The following is a 14,386-nucleotide window of genomic DNA, read 5'->3' as shown; positions in this document are numbered from 1 at the left end:
CCAAATGAATGCATTCGATTTTGAAACCTTCGTCGCAAACAGATTTAGTTAAAAGGTTACGCAAGTATAATATCGTCACGTAATGTTACGAGTCGGCGCCATGTCCCCCCGAAAGATTCGAAATGGTTCATTCCAGATAGGAGGCATAAAAAAACTGAGTTAATGACCATCTCCTTTGAGTAGCAGATTTTTTTTTTTAGGTTGATGGCGGTTAATCGCTGTTATAATTGATGAAATAAATTGAAACTTCAGTTACTATTTGTTTTTAAAAAAAGAAAGAAAACATGTAGTTTTGACATGTAAAGCTGTCAGTGACGCACAGACCACAATTGTATGCCAACCCAGGAGTTGCCACTATGCCCCCACGACTGTTGTCTTCTCACAGGTCTTTGTTGTTTTCGTAGCCGGTTCACACACCCTCGTGTGTTTCAAACAGGAAACACACTCAAGGAATTTTACAAATAATTCACAATAAACATCTGTTATAGTTGGCCTCATTACATGTTAATAAAAACATTATGCTACAGTCAATATACATTTAAGAAAGTATAGCTACAATGACGTTACTGTTGCTTTAAATATGCTAATAAAGAAAGTTGTTACTAGTGAGTGGTTCAATCTCGCTCAAATATGTCAAAGGCATGTCAAACGTATCTCGTGGGGTCAAAGGTTAGATAAACTCCGACCTATTCAGAGTGTTAATATTTATGCCGTCAATGTATTCCTTATAACAGGTAGGTACATTGGGTGGAAATGGAATAGATAACTTGCATGCAAGTCCTTTCTTAAACTGGTTGGCAGCTATAGAGCCATTAGATAGTTATTATGTCTTTATATTTAAATGTAGCGTTAGCTAACGTTAGCTTGTTGTTCACTAGCTAAAGCTAGCAAAGATAGTTTCCTCCACTGTTGTAACTAGCTAATGTAGTTAGATATTCAAATATTTTATTGTGAGATAGTGTTACTAAACTACATCACTCAGGACGAAAAATACATTTTTTTTGTGTAACTTTGTTTAGCAAGCTGGCTACTTCAAGAGCATTCAGTTCTGTTGCAATTACAATTAACGTTAGCAATATTAGCTAAACGCTTATGGTAAAGTTTAATCAGCAGAAATATTGCTTATTATAGTTATAAAAACAGATTTGTATCCTTTTACATTTTTGTTTGTCCAAGAATGTAATGATGATTTAATCCCTTAGATAGTTTGAATCCACACACTAACTTATGCTAATTGTAATGGACAAATCATTTGGAGGCTAGGTTTTTCCATTCAAAAGTACTAGCACCTACATGATCTGATGAGATGTTGGACACCGATGACTGCACCTTGTCCTTGGACAATCTGTTTTTTGAGAAACCCATTGTCCATAAAGTGTGAGTACAAGAGATGACCCATATTATTCTTGTCTCTTCTTCTCGCTCACAGCTGAATTAATGTTTTTTTCCTGTGGATTGTATTTGGCAGAAAGCCACTGCACCAGGAGGTCAGCCCATGGCAGCTGGAAGTGCCTCCATCCCTTTCTCAGGTTCCAGCCACTCAGGATGTGCAGAAGGAGGCAGAGTCTATCCCTACCCTATACAGTATGTTGTGCTCTGGATTAAGTTGGATTCATTTTCACTTGATTTGAGTAAACTGCTCAGTATCTGGCCTATTGAAGAACTACTAAATTTAACTGTGTGACTCACTGACACGCTGGCTTGAATAGGCTTAAAAGCGTACCCAATTTCCCTTGGCTTGCGTAAACACACCAGGATCGGGTCTTATAAAATAGCCTAATAATCAGTAGTATAACTGCAAGGTATATGCTGTAAATACTTTTTATCAGCACGTAAAGTAAGAGAATAGTCAACCTTAGTTTGGAAAGTCACACTCGATAAAACCACCAAATTACAGCTATACAGCTTTGTTTGATAAATCTCTCTCCCTCTTTCATATTACTCACAGGTTTCTCACAGAGACTCAATACATTCCTGCCTCCATTGAAAGGATCAGCTGGCCTTAAGGATTTACCATCAAAAATCAACAGGCCTTACACTTATAACAATGATAAGAAAGAAATTGAGCAAACTCAGAGTGGCAGCAATAGGACCAGTACCAGCCTTTGGGGAGGTGATGGGTTTAGGGATTACTCTCAGGGTTCCTGTCAGAGTGGCAGAAGTAGAGATGAAACCCTGCAGCACTCCGGTCATGCAGCCATCAGCAGGAGGTGTTTGTCTCTGGACGACAGCAAAAGCCCACCTCTACGGAAAAGGCAAGTCAGTTATTGGTCAAGCTGACATATATATGATTGTGAATTACATAGTGTGTGCATACAGTCTTGTTTTCAGATAGTCTCACTGTAGTATATATGTTGAAATATGAGAAGAAATATCCACTTGTGGACAGTTCCAGGTGTCTTATTTCAAAAGCCAAAGATTAATATGTGGCCTTGAGGTTGTAAATAGCAGGCCAACAATGATCTTTCTCTCCTTAGAGGCGGATGAAGAACATAATTTTAAAAGTGCAGAAATTTGCAGGATTAATGTTATTCTTAGTATAAAAGCCATGTTTCCAGTTTTTGGCTGTACTAAATGTTTCATTTATAATCCTTGTAAATGATTGGAATCCTCGACATGTTTAGTTAAGATGGAGCTGCATTATATCATCAGGAGGCTTGATTTTTACACATGTGGACGGTTCGGTTCATAAGGAGAACATAAAAAGAAACAGAATCATCCTCCTGGTTCTTCACATAAGCCGCCGAGCTTGCAGCAGCAACATCATTTCTTTCCTAGTGTCATTTTACCTTCCTCCTCATCGCAACTCTTTATTCCCTCCCATAACAGCTTGTTCAAGGTTCAGGTGTTGAACAGTGGAGGTGACTTGTCAAACATAGATGACCTCAGAAGCAGCAGCAGCAGAAGCCAGACAGCATCCAGACCTCAAACTTTTCTCAGTCCGGTTGCCATGGCGACAGTGCCTCCTCCTCTTCAGCCGCCACGGGCGACAGTTAGCCAGGCAGCTTGTCCTCGCTCCCCGAAGCCCCCCTCCCCACCCCCTCCTCTGGGCTCATCTGCAGCGAGTGGCCGACCCCCGCAGAAGGCGGCACATGCGGAGACGCAGGACAAGGGCACAAAGAGAGCCTTCGTTCCGCCCATGACGCCTCAGCCTCTTTGCATACAAGGTGCTGCACTGCGTTGACACAGTCACAGACAGGCGCCGTGCTCATAGTTTTTGACTGGTTTACTAAATTACACTCGTATAGCTTGTGTAAAGTGGTGCAGCTAGTGAGCATGCTCATGTCTAGCCACGGCAGCAGCTGCCACATTGTGTTTGGGTGACGAGGTGAAATGAGGTGAGCTATCCTCTTTGACCGTTGCGATGTAATGCAGCATTCTGGTCACTAGGTGGTGCATTGTAAAACAGTACAAGCAGTGCAGTAACAGTAGAAACCCTTGTAATGTGGTCTACCGTTCACTATAAAATATAATCCCTTGATTTTATACCCTTAAGAATGTCAAAGATTTTATATAATCATCAAGGAGGATTCAGTGAGAGTGTGACTAATCAAAAGTTATGTTGCGTTTTGTGCACATTTTAGGGTCCTCTGGGTCTGGATTTTTAAGACCAGTTTCTGAAATCCGTATCCTTTTTGCTGTTGCATAAGTCAACACAATTTGAATATCAGACAATGTTTGAATTGTAATAGAGTGATTGGAATGGAATTTCACAAGTAATGTGGTTTGATTTCCTGAACCATGCTAACGCAGCAGCTAAGTTCAGATCTGTCTTCAAGGAGTTTCCCTTTTTCAACTACGTTCAGTCCCAAGCACTTGATGATGTAAGCATGATTTGAAAGCCTTTTTAAACACAATGTTGAGGATTGTGACAAACACGATAGCTTCCATTGCCTTGTTAGAATTGGTTAACAGTGACTGTATTCATGTTTTGTTTATTCACAGGTTCTTTACACGGGTAAGAACTTTGTGGCATGTGCTCCTACTGGATCTGGTAAAACAGTGCTGTTTGAGCTGGCCATCATTCATTTGTTAATGGAGACCTCAGAGCCCTGGAGAGATGTCAAAGCTGTCTATAGTGAGCATAATATCGTATAGACCCCATTAATAAACAGATAAAGCTCCAGTCTGATTATATTTGGCCGAGAGGTAATATTTATATTCACAAAATCTGTGTAATTGAATCTAAAAAGTTGTATTTTCCAGTCTCTGTACAAGGGGAAAGGATTCCTATTTCGAAAATGTAGAACACTGATGGATACTGTTTATACATGTTGCCAATGTGAACAAAGCTTGTGCTGTACCAAAAATCAGACATGAGGAAAGATTTATTTCGTCAACAAAACACAGCTTAAACAAAGTGAGTGAAGAGCTCCACTGTTTCAACACAAATGTGATCATGCACTGGGGCTTTGAACATGTTTCTTCTGACTTGCCAAGTGTGTCATTTCCAGATTTGATTTTGATGACGTTATATATTTGGTGTGTGTGTGTGACCTTATCACTGTTTGTTGTTGCCAGTGGCCCCGATCAAAGCCCTCTGCAGTCAGTGCTTTGAGAGCTGGAAACAGAAGTTTGGTCCTCTGGGGCTGAACTGTAAGGAGCTGACGGGCGACACAGAGATTGACGACTTCTTTGAGATTCAGGACTCTCACATCATCCTGACCACACCTGTGTGTGACAATATACTGCATCTTAGTTAAACACATGTAACAAAAATGAAGGAAAATCAAAAATAAGAATCAAAAATATAATTGTGATCAGAATTTTACACAAATATGTAATGTTGTATTACTCTTTTGACAGGAAAAATGGGACAGCTTGACAAGGAAATGGAAGGACAATTGTCTGTTGCAGCTGGTCAGGCTCTTTCTTATCGATGAGGTCAGCTATTTTATTCCTTTTTTAAGTATTCATAATGACTCATAAGCTGCCTTCACAGTGGTGGACTCGTGCTCGGAGATGTACTGCCAACAGTAAATTTTATTATAGCACACTGGCTGATGGCCCATAATTGGCCTCTGCCCTCAGCACTTGATAGCTATTAGAAAATGATGGTACATCATGTGGCCAATGTATTGTGGGAAGTACATACACCTTGTCTATGTAGGTCTTTCAGACCAAGATGCACCTGTTAATAAAATATTATCTACATATCAACATCTCCTTTGCTTAAAATACGTTTATAAAGCGAACTGTAGCACATTTTATTGTTCCAGGTGCATGTGGTGAAGGACGCAACCCGCGGTGCCACGCTGGAAGTTGTCGTGAGCAGGATGAAGGCTGTACATGCCTACAGAACAGCGCACAATCCAGAGACAGGCCTCTCCATGAGGTTTGTGGCTGTATCAGCCACCATACCCAACACCTCTGATGTACGTGGCTGAGAAAGAGCACAGCAGAAATGCCAAACAGCAGTGTGGGCGAATCTCTCTGAATAAAATGATTCATAGATAAATTGGTTAATTGGAGTCCTCTGTTATGTTATTATGTAGGACAAACATAAAAATAGCAACACATTAAGAAAGGCAATTCAATGAGGCCCTGCCCCGTAATGCACAATTCTGTGTTTGCACTATATCTCTTGTGTAAATTAGTAATCAGATCATTGTTTAATCTGCTTTGTCGTGCTTTTAGATTGCAGACTGGCTGTCTGATGAGAGCGGCCCTGCCACATATCTGGACATGGACGAGAGCCACCGTCCTGTGAAACTAAGGAAGGTGGTGCTGGGATTCCCGTGCAGCCCGAACCAAACCGAGTTCAAGTTTGACCTTTCACTCAACTACAAGATGGCCAACATCATACAGACGTACTCCGACCAGAAGCCTGCTCTAGTGGTGCGCGGGAAATTAAACCAGACTTTTTTTTCTGCTTGTGTGCTGATTTTCTCATGTCATTTAACCAAATTGTAAGGTTTTACAAACAATAATTATGTTTTTTTGTAGTTCTGCTCTACAAGGAAAGGAGTCCAGCAATCAGCTGCAGTTCTGGCCAAGGATGCTCGGTTCATTATGAGCATTGAGCACAAGCAAAGGCATGTTTGTAGCATGTTGTCACTTGTGCAGCGATTCATCAAAACATTGTGTTTTTCTTCAGTTAAGTTAATTTTATTGAAAGCTTGATCTTGACTTTTGTTAAGGCTAACGCAATACGCAAACTCTATTCTGGATTCAAAACTGAAAGGTAAGTCAATTTTTGAAACCTAAATGGCAAGACCAACCAGACATTAAAACCTGTTTCAGTGTAGAGTTTATTTAAGTACCGACTGTTTAACATTATTTGGTGCTATGTTTGTGGTCTAGATCTGGTGATGTTCGGAGTTGGTTACCACCATGCAGGTGTTGAATTGTCTGATAGGAAGTTGATAGAAGAGGCCTTCACTCTGGGAGACCTGCCCGTCCTCTGTGAGACTTTATCACAAGTCCAGTTTTATCCTGTGCTATAAATGTGACTCCTGCATTTACTTTGTAACGCTGCAGACGTAAACAGGAAAGACGAGTTTCGCAGGTTACATTAACTGCGTCGATCATGATTTCAACCCGTATCATGTTGCAACATGGCAGGACCTCAACCCGAGCTTTGTAACTCCAACGTTGTGGAAGAAATACCTGTTCAATAGAAATACAAATAGCAGCGAATACGACTAAAAATGACTTATTCTGGTATGTTTTTATGCCAAGAGCAATGTACATGATTTTTACCCATAGCAGTTGTAAAAGTCTGAGTACAAAAAGTAACAAATAAGACAGTGAAACCTTTATTCTGTTTGAATAATTAAGAAACACACGCAAAATCACAAAATAGCGTTGAAAATAAGATTAGACTGACAATAATATTACTTTTTAAAGCTGACTGGTTGTATGCCAACTTATTGGTCTCTCTAATTATAAATATATCAGAAGATTTACATCTATTAAAATGTAGTTTTTATTGGGTTTCCTGGGGACTGAATTTGTGCTTGTGGTCTTATTTTTCATTTCCTAGTTACCACCAGGACTCTGGCCATGGGGGTGAACCTGCCAGCTCATCTGGTGGTGATCAAGTCGACCATGCAGTATGTGGGAGGCTCCTGCGAGGAGTACTCCGAGTCTGACATGCTACAGATGATAGGCCGAGCTGGAAGACCACAAGTAATACAATATCTTTTTAAATACAGTAAATGAATAGATGGCAACAACTGGTTTTAGTATGATGTACAAACTAAATACCAATTTCCGTTTCTTCCTCCTCTAGTTTGATACATCTGCGACTGCAGTGATCATGACCAAGATCCAAACCAGAGAAAAGTACATGAACCTTTTAAATGGGGAGGAAATCATTGAGAGCAGGTATTACAACTCAGTCACTTGACATTCAGCTTCTTCGTCTTTCTCGGACTCTTGCTCGCTCAGAGACATTATCACATGAGGTAACAGTATACATCTTTTTCCCAGCTTACACAGTCACCTGGTAGAGCACCTGAATGCTGAGATTGTTCTCCAAACCGTCAGTGATGTCAATATGGCTTTAGACTGGATACGCTCCACCTTCCTCTACATCCGAGCCCTCAAGAACCCCACACACTATGGTCACAGCTACACACACAAACACACAGAAAATTATCTGTTTCAGAATTTGTGTCCAGCTTCTTTTCATGACTGCATATGAAAAACAGTCAGTGCAACGTGTCTCGACTCCAATTTCAGGTTTCTCCGCCAACTTGGACAGATATGGAATCGAAGCAAAACTGCAAGGTGGGCCACAAGTGTTTTCACTCTATTTGAAGACGTCCGTCGCCATCTTGTGACACAATCGTGTGGGGGAAAGTCCAACCGAAAACTGAATAGGACATTTTTAGGCCAAAAGGTTACATTGACTTTCATGACTGGAAAAAAACTATTATGAAAAGGTTAAAATTGTAAAAGGAAACACAGAATCTCTCTCAGACACTGTGGCAGCAACGTGTCCAACACAATGTAGCCTCTCCCTAAAGCATACCCTGCTGTATTGTTGGTTTTACTCTAAATGCAACCTTGATTTACAAAATAAAGATCATGCTGTTCTGAAGCGATTGAGGCCATAAAGTCACGTTAACAATATTTACTGAACCTTCCTCTACATCCGAGCTCTCAAGAACCCCACGCAACGAACGATAGTAGGATCATTTTCTCAAAGACTTTACATAGACCACAATCAGAGTTATTTTTGCAACCAGAGTTTAAGTTTAAGGCACTTACACATTGGCTTCACTTTTTAGATCCAGAGATTGCAGCCTTATTATAGGTAATTTATATTTTTCCTCTCATAGAATTGTGTCTGAAGAACCTCAACTCTCTGTCCTCCATTGGTCTGATCAACATGGATGAAGATATCAACATCAAACCAACAGGTAAAGAGGAGAAATACATTTAAATGATTAAGTTTAGTTTCTTAACTTATGTACACCCTTTGTTTTTTAACTGATCCATTACACAAATAGTTTGCGTCTGTCCCCTGCAGAGGGAGGCAGAGTGATGGCTCGGTACTGCGTTGCCTTTGACACCATGGACCAGTTCAGCAAAGTGGCTGGCACTGAGAGCCTGTCCGACCTGGTAGGTTTCCTCATAAAACTGCATCGCAATGTGTTTTAATCTAACACAATGTATTGTTAGACTGGTTTCCTTCAAATGGAAATTATTTAAATTATCATTACGGTATGGCATTGCAAAGAACGTACTATTCAGATCAGAAGTGGCTGTATATATACTGTATACACAGATTGATTTAGTGTCGAAGAGCAGAGAGTTCAGCGACATTCAGTTGAGAATGAATGAGAAGAGGCCCCTGAACACCTTCAACAGGGACAAGAACCGGATCACCATCAGGTCAAACACATTCATAGGATCGACGTATATAACCCCTGAAGTATCATAACTCCTGTTTTTAAATGCATGATGGTGGACGCAGACACAAACCATTGGGGATAAGATGTTTCTGTATTCTTACCAGGTTTCCTCTTCAGGGAAAGATCAAAACCAGTCAGATGAAAGTGAACTGGTATGTGTTCATTCAGTGCTTTCTCCATGTAAAAGGAACACTGGTTAATAAATGTTATTGTAAAATATATATTATGGAGATGCGCTGTGCAATGTGATGTGTTTATTGTCTTGTCTGTAGCTTAATTCAGACTCAGTTGGGATCCATCTCAATTCAAGAGTTTGGACTTACACAGGACACAGCAAAGATCTTCAAGAATGGGATGCGCATCAGCAAATGTATGTTGGGTAAATCAGAAACAACAAATAAACAAAGTGCTCTCTGTTTTTTTAAAACTTTTTTTTAAACTCCCAATTAGGCCTGTCAGAGTTTCTAAGTCACCGATCTAAGATCGGTTTCTCCGCTCTGCTTAACTCCCTGATCCTGGCGAAGTGCTTCAGAGCCAAGCTTTGGGAAAACTCATTCTATGTTTCCAAACAGCTGGAAAAGATAGGTAGAAAAACATCGCCCCAGTATAGCATATTTTATCCAAGCATTGTAAATAATGTCAAATCTCCATGCTAGTTTATACACAATAAATGACTCAATTAACTAAATAATCTTCCTATTAGATGCACATGCAACACTTTATCATAAAACACTGTGTTTTTCAGGCCAGACACTGTCGACTGCCATGGTGAACGCTGGACTCACCACTTTTAGCAAAATAGAGCAAACCAATGCCAGAGAACTTGAGCTGGTCAGTTTGTGTAATATTTAAAACATTTTAATGATTAACCATTGTTTGAGCTGAATGTAAACACCAGGCTGTGTTGCTTCAACTGTGATCACAATATGGCACAGCTTGTGTTGAGTACAATATTGTTAATACACAAACATATTTTTTTACTTTATTTTATTCAGATTCTTAACAGACATCCACCATTTGGCAACCAAATCAAAGACTCTGTTGTGCATCTCCCGAAGTATGAAGTTACTTTGGAGCAGGTAAAAGAGTTTTATCAACAAGGGGACAAGTACGCTCGTATTACGTCATATCATTTTCACTTTTTGTTGTTCAGACTTTTGAGCTATTATTGCGCGGTTGCACTTGATAGCGCTGCTATTCTGAATAGTGTTTCTTTAAAGTTGTCTTTGCATTGCGTAGCTCCCGAGGTATAGCTGTGCCACGGCAGAGATTGTGGTGAAGGTGAACCTTAAAAACCAAGCACACCTGCTGTCCAGGAGAACAGCTCCAGACAACCACTACGTCTCCCTGATTATCGGAAACTCTGACAACGCCGTGGTCTTCCTACAGAAACTCACGTGAGGGGAAAAAAAACCCAGCTTGCATGGTAGCTCTTGTCACCAGTGTGTGAATGATGACATGTTGCGTTAAAGTTCTTTGAGTTGTCAGTCCATTTACCATTTGTTTGTTTCCAGGGACTTGGTCCTACTGAAGAGCGGTAGCTGGTCGAAGAAGATTGAGGTAGCAAAGGCCTCGCAAGGAGAGGAGATCAGTGTCAATCTCATCAGCTCACAATATGGTAAACCATGGAAATGTTGTGTTGTTCAGTACAAAGTTCTTTATTTATATATTAAACTATTCACCATGCCCTTTGCCCAACAATGTTCACTGTTCATGCATCACTATGAAACAATTGTGTCTAGCCAAATAAAGCAGTTATTCAATTCTTGTATTTGTAGAAAGCTGAATATTGTGATACGTTTAGGTGTTAATGAAAAATAATGTCTATTCTCAGGCATTTGTCCTTTTGTCAAATTCATAACCATTGATTCTGTATATAATGAACAGATTGAGTAGGAACTTGACTGTCTATCAATCCTATGTAGGGAGTGCATTTAGTGAATCTTTTGGCCTTTTCCTCTACCATAGTGGGCCTGGACATCCAACAGAAGTTTAACATCTACTACTCTGGAGCCAGGAGGTTTGGAAATGATAATCTTTACAACTTACCCTTGAAGCCGACTAGACAGAGTCCACAGCACTCTGCACTGAAACCACAGTCTCCAGATCAAGCTGCGACTCAGAAGGAAAATGCTCCATCTGCTGCAGACCAAGGCAAAACACTGTTTTACTGATGAGTTTGTTAATGCTGAAATGGGAAAGAGTGTATATCGAATTACTATGTCTTCAAAAGCATGTGGATATGTGAGATATGTTTTACTTTCTCTAATCAAATGACGACTCTATAATCAGATTTAGGCAATAAAAGACAATGCAACCACTTCTGCAAGAATAAGGATCTCTGTGGCCACGACTGCTGTGAGTATAATCATTTGTCTTTCACTGTGTACGTCTCTGTTTGTGCACTAATGTGCACCTGTACTTGACCTTGTGTAGCTGTCAAGATTATAGAGGTCTTCTCTCCACCCTCAAGGTAAAGTAGGTGTAACTGTGGCACGGAAGAGGTCAGCAAATCAAGAGTCCGGTTTCTCTTCCTATTTGAAAGACCTAAGGAGCAGATGTGACACACTTTCACAGACTCCTGTCAAACGACTTAGGGTGAGGACAAAGCCTGCATCATATCCTCTTAAGATTGCAGCCATCGCGCACAAAACTTTTGAATCGAAACAAATAAAACACAATTTAATGTTTAGTCTGTGATTATTATAAAGATGTGCTATAATAAACCCCATCGAGGAGAGAATGCAAAGATTGCTTTCAAAATGAAGAAATTAAATATTTGCTTTAAAGGTGTAGAATATGCAGATTAAATACATTATGTGCGTTAATCCAAAACTTCAGATGAAGTTATTGTACAGCTTGTGCATTTTTATGCTACTTTTCGCAATATAATCCCTGTAAATACAATGAATAATAATCCTGAATAGGTCTGTTTGATGTTCTGTTTCATTTTCTCAGCTTAAAATGAGCGAGGAGTCCGTGTCTGTCAACATGCAGGAGTTTGCTTACAAACCCAAAGAGCGGCGACCCACTGTTTCCTGGTATTTATAAAATAAGTTTATTGTCAACAAAGTCATAAGTCACGCTGAATTATATTCATGTCTCACTGTATTTGATGAAGGTATGGAGGAAGTCACTGTGGAGCTTCAGGAAGACTCTCTGAGACTGTGGATCTGACAGAAGAAGACGTCGTCCACCTGAACGATGTTGACAGGAGTAAACAAATTAAAGATGATAACTCTGAACATGTTTCAGGACATTAACTCAAAGTCCCATAGTTATTATTTATTTATCAGTGCATATTAGATCGGTTTAAGGATGATAACTTGGTTTATAAAAAGTTATTCTTTGACCATATTCCTGGAAGAAGAAGTAAAGCTAAGGTTACAAATAATTTAATACACTACATTGAATAGGCATTATTTTTACAGACATGAACAAGTAGACAAACTTGATGGATGATTTGAAGGATCTGGTGCCCCAGTGACCGACCCCAGATAAACAAATAGTAAATGGATGGAAAATCGATTTAAAAGAGAAACTAATTCAACTTTATGAATGGCAGAAGGCAGATTAAGCTGACAGAATCATTTATGTTTTCACAGATTTTGCTTATGGAATTGTAGCAATCACTTAATACTATTGTATATCAATATCCTTTGGCCCAATGATCATTTGTACTATCTGCTTGTCTGTTCATAGTGAAAGGTAGAAAACATACAACGCCCCCAATTATGGTCTTTAAAAACTCTTGAGTTCTTATTGAGATTTTCAGATTGAATCCAAGAATGTGTTGGTGGATTTATTATTTTCATTTAATTCATTTGTGTTAATGTTCTTCAGTGTGGATGAACCCAGGAATCAGTGTTGCGGAGGAACAGAACCATGAACTGCTTCTGAACCAGATCAAAACCACCAGCTCGGCTGCGGTGTCAAGCCAAGGCACTTTCTGCCTAAATGCTTCATCCTCACAAATACCCACTGTGTGCTTTGACCTTGGAAACGAATGGGACGACTTTGATGACGAGAACTTGGTGCATGCCAGCGAGACGCCATCGGCCTCGTGTCTAACCAGTGCTGAACCTGAAGTCCAGCAGTGTGTCGACTACAACATGCCAGGTGGAGTGAAGTTTCAGTTACGAGAGGAATTATATTATGCCTCAATTGTTGTTGTAATTTTGATTATCCTACCTTTGTTTCATGTGCAGGCTTTGCCGCTACATCTGCACCAGAACTCCTCAAACCCTGTGCAACCACAGCCAGAACACCGCTGAGGTAAGACAGTTACGCACTAATGGTCTTAAATACTTAAAAGCTCCTCTCCAAAAATATTCGATATTGTGGTTAAGGCAGTAAAAATATTTGCCATATTTTTGTTTTCAGGTCGATTTGGCCTGGAGTCAGAGAACAAGAACCCTCACTGGTTACAGTCAGACCACTGAACAGAATCACCCTTGACTGGAATACGAAGGTGTGTGTGTGTGTGTGTGTGTGTGTGTGTGTGTGTGTGTGCTACTTGTGCAATTTAGTGGCTACATTTACATACACAGAGAATACTATTGTTTACATAGTTGCATTGTTGACTTCTTTTTTATTTGTTTCACACAATAGATCTTATACTGTGGTCATGAGAGGCACAATTGAGTGTGCTACCATTTTGAACATCTTACTCTTTTCACTGTTTTCACCCAAACAGTGGCCCTTAAACACAGATGTAACTGATCAAATTAATCATGCTCCTGTTCTATGCAGTGTGTCCCAGTCATTGTGAGCCATGATGCACAATACCAGGACGGTGGCCAACGTAAATGAAACAGGGCTGTAATTAATGTTATCAATTACTGACTCCCAACTAAATCAAAGGTGCTTTTAAACATCTTAACTTGGCATATCGGACTTCTGCTTCTTCCTTTTGCAGAGATCAAACACTTTCAGAGACGAGATCACAGTCAAAAGACCAGATTACCTCCAAAAGCAGACTGAGACCCACGAGGCCCCACTTACCAGAAGGTTTGATTTCTTCTCAACAATGAGTGGCCCATCCAACACCAGCTCAACTGTCAACAGAAGGTAGAACAAATGACAAATGCAATGCTTTAATCTTGACTCATGATCATATTCTTTCCTAAAGACATCATGCAAATAATCCTATATAATGAATATATTTTAATATACACTCTTTCTGCTGATTAACCCCTCCTCTCTTTTGTACACAATGTATGTTAACAGCACTGAATGCAAAGAAGAGGAAGCTTTCCTTGGGATATTTGATGGTATATTTTAGAAGTACTGCTTGTCTAACTGTGAATATATTAACATAAAGTATTGTATGCCATTGTTCATATTGTTTAAACCGGTTGGCTTCACATGAAGAGTTGTTACTGTTTCTGTCAACTTGTTGTTATTATACGTTTATTTTGTAAATTAAACAGAATGTTCCTGATGTTCTATTTTCCTCATTTAATGTGTGTATTAATTTATTTAATAAAGTCTGTGTTTATTAAATGATTCAGTGTGGTTTT

At 39.7% G+C, this 14,386-nt stretch overlaps 1 protein-coding gene across 1 annotated transcript; it reads left to right on the top strand.

The window, feature by feature from the left end:
* The first annotated feature begins 657 nt into the window (after positions 1–657).
* On the top strand, positions 658–14,294 carry hfm1 (helicase for meiosis 1). Its single transcript, XM_068568950.1, has 39 exons — positions 658–734; positions 1,259–1,377; positions 1,469–1,584; positions 1,949–2,255; positions 2,830–3,167; positions 3,585–3,626; positions 3,754–3,824; positions 3,946–4,078; positions 4,522–4,673; positions 4,807–4,884; positions 5,220–5,375; positions 5,638–5,838; positions 5,947–6,035; positions 6,141–6,184; positions 6,304–6,405; positions 6,986–7,131; positions 7,235–7,329; positions 7,435–7,568; positions 7,687–7,734; positions 8,289–8,369; positions 8,480–8,571; positions 8,738–8,844; positions 8,969–9,016; positions 9,137–9,234; positions 9,315–9,449; positions 9,610–9,695; positions 9,860–9,943; positions 10,104–10,261; positions 10,379–10,482; positions 10,833–11,018; positions 11,157–11,222; positions 11,338–11,462; positions 11,823–11,905; positions 11,986–12,080; positions 12,708–12,983; positions 13,073–13,139; positions 13,248–13,335; positions 13,783–13,934; positions 14,094–14,294. The coding sequence occupies exons 2-39, from the start codon at positions 1,307–1,309 to the stop codon at positions 14,146–14,148; spliced, it is 4,509 nt and encodes a 1,502-aa protein (XP_068425051.1). The 5' UTR covers positions 658–734; positions 1,259–1,306; the 3' UTR covers positions 14,149–14,294.
* Positions 14,295–14,386: the final 92 nt, after the last annotated feature.

This window comes from Clinocottus analis, unplaced genomic scaffold (assembly GCF_023055335.1).
Source record: "Clinocottus analis isolate CAN_PGR_092001 unplaced genomic scaffold, fCliAna1.0.p SCAF_11, whole genome shotgun sequence".
Taxonomy (NCBI): domain Eukaryota; kingdom Metazoa; phylum Chordata; class Actinopteri; order Perciformes; family Cottidae; genus Clinocottus; species Clinocottus analis.
The sequence above is the reverse complement of the archived record's forward strand: the minus strand, read 5'-3'. Positions and strand labels throughout refer to the sequence as shown.

Bases quoted from the DNA above. Each gene is read 5' to 3' on its own strand.
- hfm1 (XM_068568950.1), top strand. From the start codon at position 1,307: ATGTTGGACACCGATGACTGCACCTTGTCCTTGGACAATCTGTTTTTT. The intron at 5,839-5,946 runs GTGCGCGGGAAA...GTTTTTTTGTAG, and splicing joins ACCAGAAGCCTGCTCTAGTG to TTCTGCTCTACAAGGAAAGG. The intron at 13,935-14,093 runs GTAGAACAAATG...GTATGTTAACAG, and splicing joins AGCTCAACTGTCAACAGAAG to CACTGAATGCAAAGAAGAGG.